The sequence below is a fragment of the Durio zibethinus genome, chromosome 7, assembly GCF_047325235.1.
Source record: "Durio zibethinus cultivar Kanyao isolate XHJ-2024 chromosome 7, ASM4732523v1, whole genome shotgun sequence".
Classification (NCBI taxonomy): domain Eukaryota; kingdom Viridiplantae; phylum Streptophyta; class Magnoliopsida; order Malvales; family Malvaceae; genus Durio; species Durio zibethinus.
The window spans coordinates 20,213,008-20,236,757 of record NC_143168.1 but is presented as its reverse complement, the minus strand read 5'-3'; the positions used below and the strand labels follow the sequence as shown (position 1 = coordinate 20,236,757).

General features: G+C 29.4%; 2 protein-coding genes across 2 annotated transcripts; one reads left to right on the top strand and one right to left on the bottom strand.

Moving 5' to 3' along the window:
• Nucleotides 1-79: 79 nt before the first annotated feature.
• Nucleotides 80-3,206, bottom strand: LOC111277447 (uncharacterized). The gene is made up of 6 exons (XM_089763420.1): nucleotides 3,200-3,206; nucleotides 2,867-2,945; nucleotides 2,713-2,776; nucleotides 2,518-2,568; nucleotides 780-1,673; nucleotides 80-278 (listed from the first exon to the last, which is right to left on the bottom strand). Exons 1-5 carry the CDS (start codon nucleotides 3,204-3,206, stop codon nucleotides 1,542-1,544), a joined length of 333 nt encoding a protein of 110 aa, XP_089619546.1. The 3' UTR covers nucleotides 80-278; nucleotides 780-1,541.
• Nucleotides 3,207-4,425: 1,219 nt separating this feature from the next.
• Nucleotides 4,426-11,460, top strand: LOC111276940 (DNA polymerase alpha-associated DNA helicase A-like). The gene is made up of 7 exons (XM_022862919.2): nucleotides 4,426-5,344; nucleotides 5,516-5,824; nucleotides 5,985-6,268; nucleotides 7,025-8,056; nucleotides 8,703-8,871; nucleotides 10,060-10,217; nucleotides 10,943-11,460. Exons 1-7 carry the CDS (start codon nucleotides 4,525-4,527, stop codon nucleotides 11,183-11,185), a joined length of 3,015 nt encoding a protein of 1,004 aa, XP_022718654.2. The 5' UTR covers nucleotides 4,426-4,524; the 3' UTR covers nucleotides 11,186-11,460.
• The last annotated feature ends 12,290 nt before the right edge of the window (nucleotides 11,461-23,750 follow it).

Genomic DNA, 23,750 nt, shown 5'->3' with positions numbered 1-23,750 from the left:
GCTTTATTAAATAGATTATATGAGCCTCTAATCTTTTTATTGTAATAAAAATCTGTATTAAGGAAAAAACAAACTTAATTAAAACAATCACAAATCACAACCCATAATTCACTTTTTTTGGTATTAACCCATAATTCACAAATCTGTATTAAATGAAATTATCATCATGGGGTAACTTTTGAATCTTTATAAGAAAACAATTGTACTGCATTTCTGTAGCTTAATTCTGCAAGTTCCTCTTTACTAATTTCCAGCAAAGTTGCAACATAATCAAGCACCTGAAGCAATAAAAATTTTCCTAATGTTACAAACAGTGTGACATGATGCTCTCAACTGCACATCTGAACATATTGGCTATAAAATACAGATAATGCGATAGGGATAAAAGCATATACCATATCAATCATCATGTGATCAAAACTAAATGATGCTTAAGCGAATTGAACCTCTGATGCAATAACGAAATTGTTCCACGAGTTCCTCAACTCACTGAAGTTCCATTTTCAAACTAACCGAGTCACGACACATTATTGTTGCTGGTAATTAGACTTCGATCAAAATAAGATCGATATAACCCTGTTTGGGGCCATATTTAGCCTCTTTGTCTATTTAGTGCTCTTATGTGTTCATATTAATTTTGTTTTAAGTTCTTTCCTATACAAGTTAATTTCTTTTGTTTCTGCTAGAAAATGTGCTGAAAATAAGAGATTGGGAAAAAAGATGTAATCAGAGTGCAAGTACGTGAAAAAGATAAGCTTAAGTTGAAGTAGAAAACATACATGATGAATGTTTGCTGGATGATTAAGCATATCTCTTGGCAATGTTGAAGCATCTCTTCAAGCAAGTGACTGATTCTGAGAAGGAATGCTAACATTTGAAGCAGAAGTTCTCCCTTGAGCAAAAAATTATTGTGGGAGGGAAGGATCTTCATCAACCAAAAATAGAGAGCTGAACTCTGAATGTGGCAGTGCATCAGGTGCATCTGACTCTAATGATATCCTTTGAGAAGGTATCTGTGGGAATTTTAGAAGTAAGAAGATCGTATAGTTTGTCACATGACTCACATCCATAGAGCAATGAACCTGATAAACTAGCCGCTTTTAACATTTTCTTGGCCATCTGTGCTTTCATGGGCATGATTTATCCTGATAATGAAAAGTAAGCACCAGATTTTGCAAATTCAGTAACCATCTCTGCAGAACCTAGGTAAGAATGAAGAATGATGCCATTTGGGAAAAGCCCAATGTCCCCGAGGAAATAAATACATTGTGGTAAGGAAACACATGTACCAGCTAGAGCATGTTGGGCGTACATCAGTGAGCAAGTAGCTAAGATACAAATATCACAAGAAAACATTCAATCTTAAATCCATCGTGCACTTCTATATAGAAGACACTGACAGAGGAAAACTGCCGAAGTTTCTCCAGGCTTGCTTCCCTTCCTAACACTATTTATTAACAACTAAGTACTATATTTTAGAGAAATTACACTGAAACATTTTCCAAATGTTCTCCAATAATTTTGTTTAAGATATAAAATCTTCACATAAAATAAAAATAAAGAATGCCATACTTCACTCCCCGGAGAAGATCGCCAAATGCACGAAAACAATGGATAAATGCTGGCTTTTTCAACTCATTTGCAAGCTCCAGCTGTTGCCGAAATACTTCAATCTGGAAGATAGAACTTAAAAATTTAGAAATCTTTTAGAAAACGCCTAGGAAGCATCATTAAGAGTGAAATGATATTTAATCAATTCAAAATAAAATATGTTTCCACAAAACTTCTAAGAGGCTCCAAAAAGTTGGGATAGCCACAAATAATATTTGCATGACCACGAAAATAAATATCTTAGAAAAAAATATTAAGTTTCTTAGCCATGCAAAAGAACTAATAACATAAAAAAGAAAGAGTTTATAGAAGGACAGGGACAGGGTAGAGGTAGGAAATGGAATAAAAAGATGACTCCCTTGACCTCATGTAACTCATCCAATAGGAACAATACCAATAATATTATTTGCACCTGCCAAACAATTCAATGGTGTCTCAATAACTAATTTTAAAGAAATCTACACTCTTTGAGTTGCAATTTTTGAGACAGAATTATGGCAACAAAGCAAGGACGAATTTCAATTGTGGAAACTGCAAAAGGAAGAACAACCTAAAGCATTAAATCAACAAAATATTGTTGGAGTAAACATGTGTATTATCCAATTAGCACAGGAGTTCTCTCACTGTTGCTTTTGCTTAACTAAATTTCATTTACTCATCTACTAACAGAAAATTCCACTTGATAATGAAAGCAAATTATGGGGTGGCGACATGTAAACAGGATGCAGGCCTTCTTGTTACACATGAAGCTGCTTTTTTTGCCTCTAATCTGCATGCACTCACCCCAAGTAAAGAACAAAAGTAATGGCACTGGAGAAAATAGAGGTCTCATCAACAAGTAGCAGTCTTATGGAAAATTTTAATCCAAAATAAATGACAATCAAGTAACAAGAAAACAATAAGAACCTGATCATTAAAATCAATCTCCCTTCCTTTTGAACCTTTGTCCAAACCAATCTGAAAAGGCCCAAAAGCATGATGTTATTAGAGGTGCCCTCAAACATATAGTAATTCAAGCACAATATATGGCATTAGAATCTAGTATGTCACTTTGTCGTTTCCCTGAAGCCTTCTGTTTTAATTTTTATGAATTAAATAGACTTGGTGAAAAAGAAAGAATTGATTGAGAGTACTGAACCAACTGGGACTTCTCTCATCAAAATACCTGCAAAAATGAAAAGAAAAAAATTTTTTAAAAGCCAAAAAATTTAAATTTGCTTCAAAGTTAGATATCTAACTGTTCACTTGACTTTACCAAGGATGAACCCCAAAGCAAGGAATAACAGATGGATACTTATCTCCCATTTCTTTGTCCAAATGCCAATCTTTCTCAACTTTTTTTTTTTTAATTAAAAACTTAAAAAAGAATGGAAAAAGAAAAGCTAACCTTATTTTATGAACACCTGATCCGATGTTTTTTAGTCCAAGGCCCAAACTTAGAGGCGATAATTGGGCGTGAAGTTAGCGATATTTATATTTATATGTTTTTTTTAAATGAGATTATAATTTGTTTATTTTTAAAAATAATTGTATAAATTAATTAAATTAAATTTTAGATTTTTATATTATTTTTTAGTTAATAATGAACTTGTCATCGATAATCTCTCGAAGAAGAAAATTTGGACCGATAAAAAATTTCATAATTAAAAAGATTATGCAAAATGTCAAATGAAAAATAAACTAATCTATTGAGACATCTTAAACATATTACATATTAAAAATTTTAAAATCCTAAAATCTATTTCAATTAAGAAAAATGGTAAAAGTTTCATCCAACGTTTGCTTACCATTTATTGAATTTATTTTATAAACAAATGTAATCATTGTTGAATTTTGAATGTAATTCAATTATCCATATAATTATTTTAAATATAGTATTTAATAAATTTAAAATTTAAATATTAATAAATTTCTCTTATTAACATAATGATTACTATTTTATATATTCAAATATTCAAATAATTTTCTAATATAAGTTTTAATATTATTTTTTTGTTAAAAAAATTTAAAGTGAGAAAAAATTTAATCATTCTAGAATTATGATAGATTATAAAATTAAAAAAATTAAAAAATTACAAATAATAAAATTTAAATCTTACAATCAAATATATATTTTTTTGACTTTATCAACTAGGGTAGTTTATATTTACTCCTTGTAATTATGAATTTCATAAATTTCAAGTCCCTATGAAAGGATTTCAGGCCACTTGGCATGGCAGCTTTTCCTTCTTACCCAATCTGTGATTAAAATTCAAAGAACTGATATTTTTCTGAAACAAAGATTTCTATTTTCCATATCTCTTCACATTGAATCTTTGAATTCTCCAGATAAAAGGATTTTCCATGGCTGAGAGAAGCACACGTCTACTTTCCAAATCAAACTGTTTTCTGAAATGTTCTATTGACCACACATAGTTTTCGCCACAAAACAAAACAACAAACACGAGAGAAAAGATAGAACAGTAATAGAACACGTTTGCCCCCACATTCCCTCTCCACACAATCCCTTGTAGCCAATCAAAACACGCTCTCGTAGATTCGATTTTGATTTTGACCCCTCAAATATCTTCTTTGCTCATGCCTCTCCCTCTCTTCTCTTTTGTGCTTGTCTGTATTTTTGCAGTACATTTGTAAGAAAAAAGGTTAAAAAAAGAAAAGGGAAAAAAAGTTCTATTTTTCTTCTCATTCTTCACCTCAAATCCATTTTGAGGCTCAAATTCAAAAACCCATTTTTTCTAACTCAAAAACAAAGCCAAAAAAAAAAAAAATCCAGAGTATCTATATATACTGAAGATTCCATAAGGAATCATTCTTGAGAGAGGCTAAGCAAGAAGAAAAAAGATGGAAGCTTGATTTTTTGAATTATGTTGTGAGGGGTTTTCTTGGAAAATAAACAGGTTTTTAACAAGTGAAATGGAAAAAGCTTCATGCCTGTTTTCTGGAAGCATTCCCTCAACAACAACAAAAACATTGGCTTTGAGTGTTCAAAGGAGTAGATGTTTGAGTTCTTTACCGCTCTCTTTTTCTTGTTCTTCTTCAGTGAAATCTATCTGTTTATTTTTTGGTCATAAATATAGTTACCCTTCAATAAAATTTCAGTCCAAGCAGCTTGTTGGCGATGGTAGTAGCAAAAGTAGCACTCGAAGTAGCAACAAGTTTACTACTGCTACAAAGAAGAAGCCTAGAAGCAAAAGCAATGTTGGCAGCGATCCAAAAATCAGCAAAAGTGATGACAATGGTTCTTCTTCTAAGTCTACGCCTGAGCTTAATAGTACAAAGATACTAGTGGAGGAACTGGAGTTGTTAAAGGAACAGAAGCAAGAGAAAGTTAAAAAGACTAAGGCTTTAAATGTGAGAACTTTGTATCAAAATGGGGATCCTTTAGGTAGAAGAGATCTTGGGAAGAGGGTAGTTAGGTGGATTAGTGAAGGTATGAAGGCAATGGCTTCAGATTTTGTGTCAGCAGAGTTGCAAGGGGAGTTTTTGGAGTTGAGGCAGATGATGGAGCCTGGATTGACTTTTGTGATCCAGGCACAGCCTTATCTCAATGCCATTCCTATACCTCTTGGACTTGAAGCAATTTGTTTGAAGGCTTGTACACATTATCCAACTCTATTTGATCATTTCCAGAGGGAATTGAGGAATGTTCTTCAAGAGTTGCAACATAACTCCGTGGTTGAAGATTGGAGGGAGACCGAGTCTTGGAAGCTGCTTAAAGAGCTTGCAAATTCAGGTTTTATTTTCTTTATGGCTGGAACTATTTTCTTGTCCAACTTTATTTGTATTTTAGTTATAGAATATAGCTTAAGTTAGCTGTTTTAATATAATGCTTGTAATATGCTAGTTAATGAATTTAGAAGTTTGGTTAAAGAGTGAGTTTGAGCTGCGAATAGTGGATATGCAGCTCAGCATAGGGCGATTGCTCGGAAGATTACACTGCCAAAGCCTGTTCAAGGTATTTTGGGAATGGGTTTGGAGAAGGCTAAGGCCATGCAGGGCAGGATTGATGAGTTCACAAAGCGAATGTCAGAGCTGCTTCGGATAGAGAGGGATGCAGAATTGGAGTTCACTCAGGAGGAGTTGAATGCTGTCCCTACACCTAATGACGGCTGTGATTCAATAAAGCCTATTGAGTTCTTGGTTAGCCATGGTCAGGCTCAGCAAGAGCTTTGTGACACAATTTGCAATTTAAATGCAGTTAGCACATCAACAGGTTATCTACTTATTTATCTTTGTTACCAATAGTTGTTTTCTTCTGTATGAGGTTGATACCCTTTGTTTGTTCTTCATTTGGTGTTTTAATGCAATTTTGAAGTTTGTGTCAAAAAAGGTGGTTAAGTTTGGTGATACCTTTAGAATTCTGCTGTGCCCAGGATTAGGTGGAATGCATTTGGTGCTATTTAGGGTCGAAGGGAATCATCGACTTCCACCTACTACCCTGTCTCCTGGAGATATGGTTTGTGTGAGGATTTGTGACAGCAGGGGAGCAGGTGCTACTTCTTGCATACAGGGATTTGTTGACAACCTTGGGGAGGATGGTTGTAGCATCAGTGTGGCCCTGGAGTCTCGTCATGGTGATCCCACTTTCTCTAAGCTCTTTGGAAAAAGTGTGCGCATTGATCGTATTCAAGGTTTGGCTGATGCACTCACATATGAGGTATTTGATAAATGCATTTAATTTTATCATTCTTTGCCCTTACATTTCCTGGAGTATAAACATGTTAGTTTATAACCTTTAGTATATTTCTTACTCTTGGTTGTATTGCAGAAAGCTAGAAAACTGTAATGTCTGATGGAACATACTTAGTAGCATTTAGGTCTAGAATCAATGCTTAGGTCAACATGTACTGTAGGTTTCTCCATCTCTACATTGCATAATGTAATCCCTTCTATTTACTTATGAATGCCTAGAGTAGCATCTCAAAGACTCCCCTATCCCTCGCCCCCCCTTTTTATCATTTTGTGGCACCTCCTCCAAGACTAGAAATTTTATACTGAAACCTGTATTAATTTATTTATTTTTTTAGATTTTATAAATGAGAATTGACTATATTGAAACTCTATTAACCTAAGAAAATTCTATAGATTTCCTTAAGGTTTTTTGGGTAAGATGATATGATGTTTCAAGGGGTTGTTCTTGACTTGGGCTACAACCTTTTTTACTTCGAATATGCTCAAGTTGGTATGAGGTTGCATGTGGTGAAAGATTCACTCTTCCACATGCTACAGTGCACTGGCTCATAGAAGGATTTCTTAAATTTTGAGTTAGTTGTTTGAATGGTTCATCAGTACTAAACCCAGAAAATGTTTCACCCACTTTGCAAAAGTTCCCTTTTTATTCATTTCCATTTGTTTCTGATTGAATAAATTCTTATTATGTCATTAAGTGCCCTCTTTGGGTTCTGTTTTTTAGCGCAATTGTGAAGCCTTGATGCTACTTCAGAAGAATGGCTTGCAGAAGAAAAATCCTTCAATTGCTGTTGTCGCCACACTGTTTGGAGACAAAGAAGATGTGGCATGGCTGGAGGAGAATGATTTGGCAGACTGGAATCAGACAGAGTTGGATGGATCGTTACAGAACAGAACATTTGATGATTCACAACAAAGAGCAATTTGCTTAGGCTTAAACAAGAAGCGCCCTATGTTGGTTGTCCAAGGACCTCCGGGTACTGGAAAGACAGGTTTGCTTAAGGAAGTTATAGCACTTGCTGTTCAGCAAGGTGAAACGGTGCTAGTAACAGCACCAACTAATGCAGCAGTTGACAACATGGTTGAAAAACTTTCCAATACTGGATTGGACATAGTGCGGGTTGGAAATCCAGCACGTATTTCTTCAACTGTAGCATCAAAGTCTTTGGTTGAGATTGTGAATTCTAAGCTTGCAGACTACCGAGCAGAGTTTGAGAGGAAGAAGTCAGATCTAAGAAAAGACCTTCGACATTGTTTAAAGGATGATTCTTTAGCTGCTGGCATACGGCAGCTTTTAAAGCAGCTTGGTAAGGCACTAAAGAAGAAGGAGAAGGAGACAGTAAGGGAAGTACTGTCGAGTGCACAGGTGGTGCTTTCTACCAACACTGGAGCAGCTGATCCACTTATACGAAGGCTGGATACTTTTGACCTGGTTGTTATAGATGAAGCTGGGCAGGCAATTGAACCCTCCTGTTGGATCCCAATATTGAAGGGAAAACGTTGTATACTTGCTGGTGATCGATGTCAACTTGCTCCAGTAATCTTGTCCAGAAAAGCTTTAGAAGGTGGCCTTGGAGTATCCTTACTGGAGAGAGCTGCAACTTTGCATGAAGGGGTTCTTGCTACCATGTTAACAACTCAGTACCGAATGAATGATGCGATAGCTAGTTGGGCTTCAAAGGAGATGTATAATGGAGAACTAAAATCCTCTCCCTCTGTCGCGTCCTATCTTCTTGTTGACTCTCCATTTGTCAAGGTATGAGACCCAATAATGTTTAGTCATTCTATAAATTGGAGCATAGATCTATCCCGTTGTTGCATGTAATTTAGATATTTCCTAATGATTTTGAGTTTCTTCCCACCTGCCATAATGTTTAGTCATTTGGTTCACTAAAACTTTACAACACACAGTTGATAAATCTGTTTTATCTCCTAAGTAATGGCTAGTGGAAATGCTAGAGAACAACATTCTTCAAATTATTAAAGGTTGAGAGAGAACAATCATTTATCTAATTGATGTTTTACGTTATAAGGATCCGAACTTTTCTTTTTCTTACCCGATTGTTTTACTTGAATTTTTGTTTTCATCTCTTTTTCTTTACCCTTCCTTTTTCTTCTTATGGCTTTTATGCTTGTATGCGTTTTTCTTTGTTTTCCATTGTTATTCTTACTATATGCTAGGGTTTTCCTATCTAATATCCAAGAAAACAAAGGCATACTGATTTATAATAACAATAATTATAATTCTACACCGAGAATAAAAATTCCATTTGTCCAAAGCTTTTGTTTGAGAAGGTTTAAGATTCTAATATGTTGATTTCTTAATGCATTTAATTAGTTATTTCTTGTGGTGTGATAGAAGGAAAAGGTTTGAGTTTTGGCCCTTTATAATATTATTGCAGCCCACCTGGATAACCCAATGCCCATTGTTGTTACTTGATACAAGAATGCCATACGGAAGTTTGTCAGTTGGCTGTGAAGAGCATTTAGATCCTGCAGGCACAGGATCATTTTACAACGAAGGGGAAACAGATATTGTTGTCCAGCATGTCTTTTATCTGATCTATGCGGGTAATTGCTCATTTCTTAGTTCTGCCCTTTATTTTTATTTTTAATTTTTATAGTGCTTTCTTGTGTTCTCATGGGCATTTGAGGAGCAAGTTAAATCATGTGTCAAGTCCCTTATTGAATTATATTGTGAAGATGAACAAGTTAAACAAGTTAAACAAAGGCATGCTGAATTATTCAGGTTTTACAAGTCCTTGATGGTACAAAATATTGAATTATATTGGAATTGAAAATGTTAAAAGCAATGTGTATGAACATGATGATTTTTCCATTGTCTGGGTGAATATTCTGTCCTTTTCTCAATTGGGAATTCATAAGCTGCCACTATTGTGAAGAGAATGCCATCTTCCTATGCATATATCAACATACATTTTTTTTAGAGTTTGGTTTATCATTATATGTCATCTTTTTTTGGTGCAGTGAATATTATGTGTCATATTTGTTACAACAATATAGGTTCTCAAATAGGTTCCATTTACTTGGTTGGGAAGACTGTTCTTTGCCTTGGTTATTTGTGAGTTTCATGATCAAGCAACGTGCTTTGACATCTCTACTTTCAAGTGTCTCTGACACATTATATGTTGAAATGCATCTGTAAACTCAGTTGGACATCAAGAATCTTGCCCTTTGTTGGGTGCCCAAAATTTTCACTTTATTCTAGAAGTTATTGACTTTCTATAGTTTCACTTTTATTTTCAATCTTCTTTTAGGATTTATTCCCTTTACATGTTGGGTCATCCATCAACTATTTGATCAATGATAATAAAGTCTTGCCTTTGAACTTGAGATTTTTGTGAATAATAGTAAAGGTATATGATGTAACAATTGCGCTCTTATTGTAATTCAAATTGATAAAGTAGTAAGATTGTAGAAGCTTCTTGTATCTTATATCTATCATACTTGATGGTCAGTCTTGTACGTTGCCTCTTCCAGAAAGGGTTCTATCCATGATTTTTCTCTTGGCATGAGTTTTAAATCAATTTCTGTCATAGTTCTGCATAATACTTATCAGCTGGCAAATCAACAACTGCACTCAAGATTATTTGATGGTCCACTTCAACTTTTTGTTTGTTTTTCTTTTCCTTTAAAGTTTCATCCTTGTTTGCTTGTGGCCATTGATAGGCACAGATGTCTACACCCTTTCCTCACTTAACCAAGTTAAATAATTTGTGGTTCTAATCTCACATGCAGGTGTAAGCCCAACAGCTATTGCTGTTCAATCACCTTATGTTGCTCAGGTACAGCTCCTAAGGGACAGGCTTGATGAGTTTCCACAGACTGCAGGCGTTGAGGTTGCAACAATTGATAGCTTTCAGGGCCGAGAAGCTGATGCAGTAATTATATCAATGGTATTGTTACTTTACATGAATGAATATGTTTTTCTTTTGAAATTCCTGATAAGGTCATCATGTCTTCCCCGCTGTAATTTATATGCTTTTTGTCTTAATTATGCGTTTCTACTGATCTCTAGAATTTGCTAGTAAAAAGTCTGTTTCCCTTTAGGTTATGAACATATATATGACATGAAGATATTTGAATAGCTATGTGATATATAATGGCCATCAACATAAATTGTTAGTTAATTCAAACCACGGTTCATGACGATAGAAAAGACAATAAAAATTTCTCCTTTTCTCACTTTATATTACAACCAAGTTAGCAATATTGGAATCTATGAATTATGCTTGTTCAGGCTTGTGCATTACACTGGTGTTTCTTTGAGGCTCTATGTTGCAGGTGATGTATGTTAAAGAAAGAGGTTAGTGCCTTAGTGCATTGGATCAAATTATAGACACCCTATAACTAGATAGTTATTTATCTTTCGAATTATATTTGATGACATACTTGATATAAGTCAGTATTGCTTTTGCGTTAAGCGTTGGATAGTTATTCATTTGATACTTTGTTTTGGAAAACTTTTAAGGGTTACTAAGTGTGAAGTTTCTTTATATGCCCTAACAAAGTTTTCTAAATTAGTGCTTCAATCATGGATTGTTTGAAACTGAGTCATTATCAACGGAAATGCTTGACTGATCTTACTATGACTAATGTGGAATGCCTGTTATTGATTTAGGTACGGTCAAACACTTTAGGAGCAGTCGGATTCTTGGGAGATAGTAGGCGAATGAATGTTGCCATAACAAGGGCACGTAAACATGTGGCGGTTGTGTGTGATAGCTCAACAATTTGCCATAACACATTCCTGGCTAGGCTTTTGCGTCATATCCGCTATTTTGGTAGGGTGAAGCATGCTGAACCTGGTGCTTCTGGAGGGTCTGGACTTGGTATGGATCCAATGCTGCCATCCATTAGTTAATATGACATGAACAGGTCAAGTATCAAGCATTAAATTTCTTTCAGGTGATGATAATTTGGGATTTCAATCTGTAGAATAGATGCCTAGATTCATTTTCATATTGGTATCAGCATCTGCATTAATCTGTGTACAGGTTATCATTTTTGTGATCAGAAAAATTGCAACCCTTGATTTGGTTGCGTATAAATCTACACGTGATAAACCCTGATTTGTATACATTTCAAAATTGCAAATAATATTAATGAAAAAAAACCAAAAATTGATTTCCATTATAATTATGCTTCAGTGAAAGTTTCATATTTTCTTTAGAATTTTGCAAAACTATACTGTAGCATAAGTTCCGAAACATCCATTTTGTCGAAGCTGTCTCTCGTTTTTACTTGGTAAAAACCAAAATGCACCACTGCTATTATTTCTATTTCATTCAATAGACGAAATATTTGCTCAGACTTGGCTATGAATAAAGAATTAAAAATAACAAATTGCCTTATGCAATGCTCGCAGAAAGATCAACACGTTATGTAAATCATGATTAATTTTGTTGAATGCCTTATATCCATTCACTATGTTCCAATCGTTTTTATTTTTATTTTTTTTATTTTGGTATCACTTCAGTTCTTAATTTTTGAACTATTTCATTTGGATCTTTAATCTTTCAAAGTTATTTTATGTTAATCTTGTTATCATATTTTTCCATTAAAAATAGAGAATTTTTTTATGTGGCATGAGAAGGGAATGTTAACGTGACCTGGACGTAAGTTTCGATTAGTCATTATGTTTATAGGTTAAATGTTAAAATTTTAATTTTAATAACGACGGTTTAATCTAAACGTGAAGGATTGGGTTACTTACTCAAACCAATTAATCTAAACTAGAAGGATTGAGCTACTTGCTCAAATCCAAAAGTTTTGTTTGATATTGGAGAGGATTTGAAAAAATATATAAAAAAAGATTTTAACGTCCAAGGGCCAATCTCGAAAATTTTATAAAACATATTACTTTTTATATTCATATATATATATATATATTATAATTTAGAAAAGGGATCAATTTATATAGTGTAATTTTTTTTCCTTTTACGCATTTTTCTAACAAATGATTTTAATAGATTAAAATGATAAAAGAAAATTAAAAATAAAAAGAAATTGGTTCAATCTCATTTCTTAGATTTATTAAAATTAATGATTAAAAAATTTGTAAAACTAAAAAAAAGTTACATTATGTAAGTTGATCCCTCCTCTATAATTTATATCATATAAAGAATAAACATATATAACATTATAGTGTATAATCATATATAATATTATAATGTAAATCTAAAAAATATGCTTAAATAAAAAGATACACAACATGTAAAATAAAATGCAAAAATACTTAAGATTAAATAAAAATTATGTTTTTATTTTTTAGAAAAAAAAGGTTTATCTTGGTGGGCTTGAGGTTGTCATTTGTGAATGGAAATAGATTTAGATAAATTTTAAGGTTCAAATAATTAGGTTAGGTTAAATTTAGATTAATACATGACTATTTAATATTTTATCCAAATTCATCCTAAACTTAACTCGATCCGACTCATAAACGATTCTAGTTCAACTTTTTATAATCTTAAATGCCAAATAAAAAAATTATCTGACAAAATAATGAAATTGAAATCATTTTAAAAGATTGAGGATTCAAATAAAACAATTCAAAAAAATAAAAGCTAAAGGAAATTAAAATAAAAAATTAGCTAGTATTGATCAAATTTAATCTATCTAATGTGCTTAACTTAAATATATTTTTATATTTGCGAAGAATGAAGATGAGATATTATTTAGTAAGAATTTGGTCAATCTAACATTATAATCATTTTTCTTGTTTAACTTTTATTCATGATTTATGTACCCATTCATAATTCATACTCACTTATTTTGTAGCTATTACTCTTCTTAATCATGTATCTATTTTACATTATCTTATTTATATTTTCTCTATATTTTTTTATGCTTTGCTAAAAAAAAAAAAGAAGAGAAAACATAGCAAAACTAATGGTTTACTAAAAGGAAAAAAAATCATTTAAAGATAACAATTGCAAAATAAAAATAAATCATAGTTTCTTTTTACATAAATCAAAGTCTTAAATTTTATAACTTTTAAAAATCCTCTTTTCTTTTGTTATATTTTGTATCCCAATGGTTCCTTTTTTTTTCTTTTTTTTTCTTTTTTGGGTGGAAAAAAAATCAATTGAGCTTTGTTAGGTAGATAGATAGAAGTAAACATGGGCGCAGGTCTTTGACCAAGTGATCATCTCAAGCCTTCTTCTCGAGTAGGCTAGGGTTTAAAATCCCCCCTCATATTTTCTACATCCTCACTCACATCCAATAAAACTGAAAAAAAAAAGGAAAGAAAAAAAATTATTAAGAGGTTATTCAATTTCAAGCTGCCATAAGATACACCAACTTTAAAATGAAATTATTTATTATTTTGTCAACGATCTCTTGTTGATATTAATCTTGAAATAACTCTTATAAAGAGACACATTATATCCCAATTTTTGTTTTTTTTTTTTTTTCTACAAGATTTGGAGATGGAAGAAGAGATAGTTTCGTTCAAATCTAAGCCTTCATGCTTTCTTTAAAGTTGTATTTTAATTTTAAATAACTAAAAAACATATATTATATTACATTATAATGAAGAGAGTGAAAGATAGGAGAAAAGGAGGGAGGGGAGAGTCCAAATAAGGTAACAAATCAATGTGATTCCCTCGACAATAAAAAATGACATTCTATATCTGGCTACCTGCAACCTTGCACTCCCGTTTCTCCCTCATTAATGCTAGTTTCTAATCTATCCCTCTCCTTTACCTTTATTTAACTTCCCTGATTGGAAAAGATATTATGCCTTGAACCCTGATAACCTCAAGTGCCTCCAACATCATACCATTTGAGCTAAGCATTCATTGGTATTTATCTTCTTTTTATTATAATTGAAGTTTATAGTTGAGATCTTCAATTTTAGAGTCGATTCCAGCATCACTGAACTAAAAGTTTGTTAATAGCAGCTGTCTCTTGTTATCTCTACTTAATTCCCACATTAATTCAACTCTCCGTTTTTTTTTTTTTTTTCCTTTTCTCTTTTTAAATATATTTTTGCTCTCTGTACACAAGCATCCCTTATACTTCAACTTTTTTCTTTGACATTTTCCTATATATCCCAAATGCCGCAAATTCTTTCAGATTACTTTGCTTTTCAGACAAATAATATATATTTCTATTCTCTAATCAAAATCCAATCTCCTTTGACTTCCCTTACATTTTCATTATAAAAATTCCAAAAACAACCAAACCCGACAATCAATAGTATTCTTTTTTCCTTTTCAATGGCTACCAGACAGATTAGTGTAACCATTTTTCTGTTGTTTCTGTCCCTTCTTCTTCCTCTTCTTATCCTTCCTGCAAGCAATGGAGCTGTATACAGAATCCATGGTCTAAGCCTCAGAAACAAACAGAAAGATAATAAGATGATAAACTTCAACAAAGTGTCCTCCAGTTTTCTTACTAAAGGTGTTTCCATTCCTCCATCAGGTCCATCAAGGAGACACAATGACCACCCTGATGTTGATGGCTCGGATGGTTCAGTTTCAGCCAAAGATGGTCTAAGAGTCTAGCCATGTATGATTGGAAGACATGGTCACAATGAACAAGGTGATTGGTGAAGCTTTCTGAACTCAAAATATGAATTGTTTCAGTGTTTTTTTGTCAGCTACGTAAGTAGTTTTCATGTTTTTGTTGGGAAAAAAAACATGATCAAGGGTTTCTTTTGGTCTTTTTTGTTTATATGATCATGTTCATGTTTTTTTTTTTCTTGTTTTTGTGAGTTGAAATAGTGTACTCGCAATTTTGATATTCGTCAAACCAATTAAGAATTTGTTTTATGATTTATATTTAATTAGTATATGGAGCAAAAGTCATCATGCATTAAAAGTCCATTATTTCAATATGAAATGGCTGTGGGATCCATATATATTCATGATGATAGAATACCAAACCAAAGTGAATATTAATCTTGTTAATTATATCAATAATATTTTTATTGTTATTAATAGCACCTAAACATTTAACTGGTAGATAGGTATATTAATCTTGTATACGTATATGTTTGTACCGAGTTTTAATATGAAAGTATTCCTAAGAAAATAAGAATAAAAGAAGAAAGAGAGCGGTTAAATACAAAGACAAAAAATGTTTCTTGCGTTTGTACTTCATGAAAGATCAGATTTAGGGAAATAGAAAGGAGAGAAATTTAAAGGGTTTGAATAAGATGAAACATGGAATGATAATACTTGGATGTTCATATTTATAGGTGAAAGACAGAAGACTAATGAGGGACAATAATGACATGGTTAAGTTGATGTAGCACTAAGCATATCAGGCTGACCTGATATTTCAGGTCGACTCAAATGTTTGAAATATCCTTAATTATCTGTTAACAGACTCTAATAGGGAAAAAGATCACAATATTCTTTTCACCACTAAATGTTCCCTAATAATATCTTTTTTAAAAAGAGTTGAATTTGAATATTCTCTTTCATCATATTAAAAAAAAGTTCATGGATCATTGTCAAATAAGATTTATGTGGATTGAAGGAATTTTTTCATTTTTGTTTGCTACTTACATTTTAGTATCTTACATGATTCATAAAATAAAACTCAAGAAATAATCACTAGTACTAAAATTTTCTTGATTTCAACTCATTTTAACTAAACAGTTAAAAAGTTAAATTCAGATCGACAAATTCAAACCTCTTAATGAAAGAAGGTACAAATTAATTATTTGAAGGTCACTGATTTCCATAATACTCCTAATATCAATGGAAATAAATTATTTTCTTTGAATTAGGTAAGATTAGATGACTTTCTATGAATAAGTGTACAACAACAATTGAAAGCTGCTAAATGATGCTATTTTGAACAAAAATTAAATCTTATTTTGAAAAATAATGAATGGATCAGTGTCAAGTTGGACCCATAGAAATGTACTAATTTGTAAAGAAATAAATGATATATAAAAGGATTGAACTTAACATGTAACATCCTTCCTTTCCAAGCTACTAGAGTGTGATGAAATCAATTAAAAGATAGCTACTTTGACATGAATCCTTCCATTTGTCCACTAGGAGTATTCTCAATTCAATTTTATGGAAGACTTATCTAGTAGAAATATATACTTAAAAGCAACCAAATTTCAACTCTACTTGATGAGTGAAATAAATATACCTTGTGGAAAAATAACACTATCATGACTAAATGCAGGTGAAAAGTAGACAAAAAAAACAGTGCAATCACATGCAAATATGAATGAAAGCAATTTTAGGAACCGAAGAAAGCACTGTAAAGTTATGGTTTTTTATTTTTATTTTTTTATAAAGAGAGGTCGAAGCCTAAAAAAATAAGAGAAGGGGAATTACAACCATGAAAAATCGAATTTTAATTTTGTAAGAATTTATTTTTTAATAGAAATAGATAAATTTTTAGATAAGTATTCCACACAGTTAAGTTTTGTACAAGGGACAGATTTGTTTTTTTAAGGCTTTGATTTATACCATCGCCATTTTTTATATTAAATTAAGCTATGGTCAAAATTTTATATATTATTAGCTTTGTTATTTCTCTTGAGTTGCTCTATGGACGCAATGCATTCTTCACCCTTTGTTTTTTAAGTATTTTATATATTTTTTCAATTGATTTTAATTTCCTATTTATGGCACTATTTTTCAATAACAAACAATTTATTTTCCAATTGAGCAGGAATTGGTGCTCTAATGTACATCTGCAACATAAAGGCAGAGACAGAGGCTACATCTTGATTCAAGCGATTTTGCTACAATACATACATATATACGTATATACATATATATACACGTATAAATATGTATTTATACATATATTGAAATTTATGTTTCATAATCTAAAAAAAAAAATGTTAAAAAGTAAAATAAAATAAAATCATTTGGAGGTTAGTGAAACAAGTCGTGGTAAATAGATCGTAGAGCAAATCTCAATAAATTGATCTTGAAAATTCAAATTAACATCGAAGTTAATAATCTAAATCTACTAATATTTTTACCCTGCTGATGAAAACTAGTGAAGAGAGGGAGTGCTTCCAATGATGCAAATCACCACTACCGTAACAAAATAAAATGTTATTAACCTCGTGTTTACGGATTCTATTTTCTTTTTTTTTTGTAAAAAAAAATTACAAATAGATAAATTATTTAATTTTTTAAATTATGATAAGATATATTATATCTTATAATTTAAAATAAATAATTATAAATCGTACATTTAAAATGATCTCAATAAATAATCATCGATATAATTCAAACTCAAAATCTTTTCGTTTAAAAAACGAACCGAATTAATTTAACCGAATATTTATTAATAATTCTATTTTCTATTTTCAATAGTTTATTGCAGGGGTCCAGACGACTGACAAGTATTTGTTTTTGGGAATTCTCCAACGAATTAAATGTGTTTGAAACATGTCAATAGCAATAATTTACAACGTACGGATTTGGAAAATCACCACTTAAACGAAATTTTCAAAATCAAAATAATGAGTCATTATTAATTTTTTTAAAGTTGATTGGACATCTAAAAATATTTTATTTTTAATAAAATCTGAAAATTAATAAAATTTTATTAAAAAATATTATTTATAAAAAATAAAATTAGATTCTAAAATACAGTTATATGCAAAAAAAAAAAATTAATATTCTTATAATATTCATTTTAAAAATGAGATCTATTGATCCGTGTTATTTTTAAGTTTTGATAAAAAGTTATCTTAATCTAGATATTTAAAATAATTCCTTTAGTTTTATTTATTTTTTGCAAAGTTCCTTTAAAATATTTTGTTTAGGAGAAAATGAAAATATTTAGTTTTGAAACACTTTTTAAATTCTTTAATATCTAAGAGAAATTTTTAAAAATCTCTTCTTGAAATTCTCATAATAACCTGACATAATATTTTTTTGTAAATAATAATTATTGAAAATCCTAGCAATATCTATACAGGTCCCTAAAAATATTTTTATTTAAAAATATTAGATAATGTTTGGTTTTAAAAAATGAAATCATTTTTTGTTTTCATTTTTTTAATTTTTGAAAAATATGAATGAAATCGTATTTGGTAATTAAAAAAAAAAAAAAGCTTTTAGAAAAAAAAATGCTTTTAGAAATCAAATATGAAAATGGATAGAAATATATATAAAAAAAAAAAGGATATTTTCAATTGTGAAAACAAAGAATGTATATTACTTTTTTTCTTATATTTTGCAAGTTATCATATTTAAATATTTTTTAATGTCATTAATTAGTAAATATATATTATATTTATAATTAAATGCCATTAATAGTAGTATTATTGAATATTTTACTTATTTCCCTATTTTTGCATTTTTAGAAAACAATTTTTATTTTCATTTACCAAATGCATTTGTTAGAAAATAAAAAATAGAAAATAAAAACTATTTTCCAAAAAATAAAAATTAAAAATTAAAAACAAAAAATATTTTTTAAAAACCAAATGGAGCTTTAGGTTTTTATTTCTAAAAATAATTTTTAAAAATTTTTATTTTACCATTTCACATTTATTACCAACAATCATGATGCATGTAATGCCATATGAAATAAATGATACAAATAAAGATCACACAATGCAAATAATCAATTTTATTCTATTCTTTTTAAATCTTTTATTTTTATATTTGTTATCATTATTTCTTTCATAAAATGTTTAGAAATAAAACAAAAATGTTTAATGTTGAAAATTTTCTTCAATTCCCCAATATTTAAGTGAAATTTAGGAAAAGTTATTTTTTGTTAAAAAAATCTTATAACAATTCTTTAAAATAAAGGTAAATATTCCTTAATAAAAATAGTTATATGAATTCTAGGTAAAGTCTCTAAAAATTATTTTTGTACAAATATATTATCTTTTTCTCTTTCTTTTTTCATTTTTTTTAAACACAATATTTGTTAATGCTTAACAACAAAATATTAAAAACTACTTAATTATCCACATAAATTTTTTGTGTTCCAATTTAAAACAAAACATCAAACCAACATAAAATGAAAGGAAAATGAAATAAAAGTCACGGGAGACATTATACCTCACTTGGGCTTTATGTGTTACCCTAAGCCAAACAAAAGGAGTCTAATAAATTAAGATGAAGTAGGCTTTGGGTCAAAAATGTGTTGGGTCGGATTTGACAGTAAAGAGGTTGGGTTGGGTCGTGGATCAGCATAGTAACAGTGGGGTCAGCCCAACTCGGTTCTTCTTCTTCTTTTTTTTTTTTCTTTTCATACTGTAGACAATCGAACTTGTTTCTCAACTTATTTCATCATTTCCCTTTAAAAAATTTTGTTCTCTCAAAAAGCGAATAGTCGCCTTCCTTCCAAAACCCATACCCAAATTTGACCGACAACCATCGTCTGCACCGTCATTCGCTTTTGTTGGCTGCCGTCGACTGACCCTAATTGGCTTCCAAAATTCACCCAAATAAAAGCTTTCCCCATTTATTTCAACTTTTCTAGCTGGTTTTGTACAAAACTCAATGGTTTGTCATAAATCTAACATCAAAGTCAATAGCTTTAACCTCAAAAATCACCTCCTTCCCGTCGCTTGAGATGGCCCAAATTTCAATATGTTGTTATACTCTCTCTCCATTTACCATAATGTATAAATTCAAAAATTTAATCGTTTATACATAATTTTAAAAGTCATTAATTTTTTTATTTAAATATTATTAACAATCTAATATAATTTATTTTTTTTTAAAAGAAATCATAAACTTAACTCGGATATATCTTAAAAAGGTAAAATTTAGTTTATAAAATTAAAATTAGATTCGAAAATATGATTACATATGAAAAATGTTATAATACGCTTATAACGTCTATATACTGGATGTTACCAATTGATTTTGTATTATCTTAGTCTTAAAACATTTTTATAATTTTATCAAATAAATTTAATATTAAAAATTGATATTAAAATTACATAATAATTTAATAATAAATTAAGAAAAGTTTCTCATCTCACAAGTATTTGTAGAGACAATGCACCACTTTAAATAAGTTTCATCGTTGGATTCATTAATGTGTTTTTCACAAAAAAATTATTTTTAAAATCAATAAAATTTTCTAATAGTTTGATAAGATTTTATTTCAATACATGTCTTTTAATAATTTGGTGAATTTTTAGTTAAAAATTTATTTATGAATTTGTTTTAAGAGAAATTATTAAATCTTCTAATAGTTTGGTAAGATTTAACTTTAAGATTTAAATCTTCTAATTGTTTGGTGGAATTAGAAATTTTATTTTTGTAATAAAAATCATTAAATTATTTAATAGTTTGGTAATATTTAATTTAAAATTTTCAATAATTTGGTAGGATTAAAAATTTTAATTTTTAAAACAAGTTATTAAACCTTTCAATAGTTTGATAAAATTTAATTTGAAATTTAAATCCTTTAATAATTTAGTAGAATTGATTCGAAAATATTTTTAATTTAATTTTATTATGAAATCTTTTAATAGTTTGGTATGGTTCATAATTTGAAAAACAAATTTAAAATCTAGGAAATCTTTAAATAGTTTGATAGAATTCATAGATTTATTTAAAATATTTTTAATAAAAATCAATTTAAACAATATGGATAAATAAAATTTCAATAAATAAATAAAATAAATAAAATTATTAAAAAAAATTATCAACGGCTCGACTCAAGCTTGGTGGCTTGGCTACAGTTACAGAACATAGGTCGAGCTTGGCAACTTAAGACTCGACTTATAGCTAGAAGATTTAACAGTGGCTCAATAGGTAACGAATCTTAGTTTCGACACTATGGGTCGAGTCAGATAAAGTTAACGTTTGAGAAACTGGGAATTACTGTCATCAAAATCTAGAGGTATCTTCAAAATTATTAGAAACTAAAAATCTAAAATTTTAAACTTGAACTGCCTAAGACATTTTCGCTTTTAAATTTTTCTCTGTGATTATTGTTTCCATTTTATTGAATGCTTGGCAATTTATAGGGAGATTATTTTGATTTGACAACGAGTAGAATAAAGATTAAAAAATTTTATTATAAAAATTTTTTGAATTAATCTATTTTAAAATGGATCAATTTAATCCAAACCCCTAAAAAATCTCATGAATTATCGCCCAAATATATTTTCCAGTAAAATTCTAACCAATTCATGTTGAGCCTTTTCTTCATTTTTTTATTTTTTGGTTTTTCCTTTTTTTAAGATAAAGATAAAATATAAAAGACAAATAGAAATAAATAAGAAGATAACAAGAATTCAAAAAAAAAAAAAAAGATAAATAAGTGTAAATATAATAGTAAAGCTAAAATGAAGATAATATGTCATAAAAGTATAAAATAAAAATAAAGATAAATACAAAGATAAATATAAAAATATAAATATAAATAAATAAAAGATAAATATATATAACAAAATAGAAAATAAAATAACAATAAAGATTAAGTATTTAGGCTTGAAGCTAGACTAAGCCCAATCAGCTTAAACCTTGGAGTAAATGGGTTATCTATAATTATCCTTCTTTATATTTTTTCTTTTGTAATAAAAATTATATAAAGACATAGATATCCATTACGTTAGGGTTCAAAATTGAAATTACTAAGACCGAGCTAAAGTTCAAAATAAAATGACTTGGATAGAGCTGAAGTAAAAAAGAATGACTTAGATTTAATCAAAGTAAAAAAATAACATGATATGATTTGGACTTAGCTGAAATTTGAAAATGAGACACTTAGACTGAACCAAAATTAACAAATGAAATGATTTTGACTGAGCCTAAGTCTAAAAATAAAATGGCTTGGATTGAACTTAAGTTAAAAAATAATATGAGTTAGATTGAGGCAAAAGTCTAAAAATGATAACTTAAATTGAGCCAAAAGATAAAAAAATTATGACTTGAATTGCCAAAAGTTGAAAAATGGTAACTTGGATTTAATTGTAATAAGAAAAAGAAATGACTTAATCTTAGGAGAGATTGGAAAATAAAATGACTTAATTTTAGTCAAAGCAGGAAAATGAAATGACTAAAAACTTAGTCAAAATTGAAAAATGATATGACTTAGATTTTCAAAGTTAAAAAATGATATGATTTGTATTAGTCGAAGTAAAAAATTAAATATAAAAAATGAAATAACTTGGACTTAGTCTAAATTAAAAAATGATATGACTTAGATTTAATCGAAATTAAAAAATGAAATGACTTGAAGTTACGATATCTATATATCATTGAAACATATGAAAATTGTGAAAGGAAGGTATGAAACAACAGTTGTCAAAGGATGGTATGTAATGAACCAGGCATCCCAAGCAAAGCAACCATGCCAGCGAAGGTTATAATGTAGTGTTTCATCATGCTAGACACCCTAATTTCTCATCTCTAATTATATTCACCGGATATATACTTTATGGAAATATTTTAAAATTTTTAAAAATGTATATCTGAAAATTTTAAATACATTTTGACAATGCATATCCAATTTTTTTTTTTAACTTTCCATATTTAAAATGTTTTAAATTAATCGAGTATATATTTGAAAACTCTTTAAATTTTTTTAAATATGCATTTTGCACTATAAACTAATAATAAATGGGTCTTCTTGAGGGATAGTAAGGTAATTTCAACAAAAATAATTAAACAATTCTATAATAGGGTAATCCTATCATAAAAAGGGAAAAAAAACTATGGCTGCAAAGAGTAATTATTGGGTTGCATTTAGAAGCTCTCTGAGGCAATTTCACTTGGGAGTTAGTATTTAATGTACTGGCAATATATAAGTGCTATACATGATCAATTAATCATAAATAATATTTTATTAATGAATAAAAATAACAATAGTTAAGTTTTTAAAAATAAAATACATTTTGTAATTAATTAAATTTAAATAAACTTATTAATATTTATTTTTAAAGATCTAACCATTTTTAATTTTACTTATTAATAAAATGTCACTCTATGATTAATTGATAATATATAATATTTATACTCTTCTAGCACATCAAATATTAATTTTTTATTTGATTTAAAATTAAGAACGGTTTAATTGGATTAAATTTAACCACACCTCAACATCTGAACCAATTTTAAGTGCTAATTTATTATTTAATTATTTAAAAATTTTTTGTAGATGATAAAATTTAAACCCTTAACTTTTATCTAAACATAAAAAATCTTACCATTAACCTAAGTATATTTTTTGGTATATATTTGTATATTTACATTTATTTAATATTAAAGTTAATTAGACATTTAATATCCAAACCTAGAAAATCGTATATATTAATACTTGAACTTTTAAGCAATGCAACAATATAGTCCATAAGCTAACATAGTTAATCTAATATGGGAAATACTTAAATAAAGTTCTTAAAGTGAAGTTTATGAAAATTTTCAGTAAAAATGATTAAATAAAATTCAAAATAAAAAATAAAAAATAAAAAATCAATAAATTGAAAGTTCTTCATACATAGATTAAAT

What these genes read in the sequence shown, in the direction of transcription:
- LOC111276940 (XM_022862919.2), top strand. Translation starts at nt 4,525, where the DNA reads ATGGAAAAAGCTTCATGCCTGTTTTCTGGAAGCATTCCCTCAACAACA. An exon ending in TAAAGAGCTTGCAAATTCAG is followed by an intron (nt 5,345 to 5,515) that starts GTTTTATTTTCT and finishes GTGGATATGCAG; the next exon opens with CTCAGCATAGGGCGATTGCT. An exon ending in TGCAGTTAGCACATCAACAG is followed by an intron (nt 5,825 to 5,984) that starts GTTATCTACTTA and finishes TGCTGTGCCCAG; the next exon opens with GATTAGGTGGAATGCATTTG.
- LOC111277447 (XM_089763420.1), bottom strand. An exon ending in TGCTTTGGGGTTCATCCTTG is followed by an intron (nt 2,777 to 2,866) that starts GTAAAGTCAAGT and finishes TCATTTTTGCAG; the next exon opens with GTATTTTGATGAGAGAAGTC. An exon ending in AATTCTTTCTTTTTCACCAA is followed by an intron (nt 2,569 to 2,712) that starts GTCTATTTAATT and finishes GGGCCTTTTCAG; the next exon opens with ATTGGTTTGGACAAAGGTTC.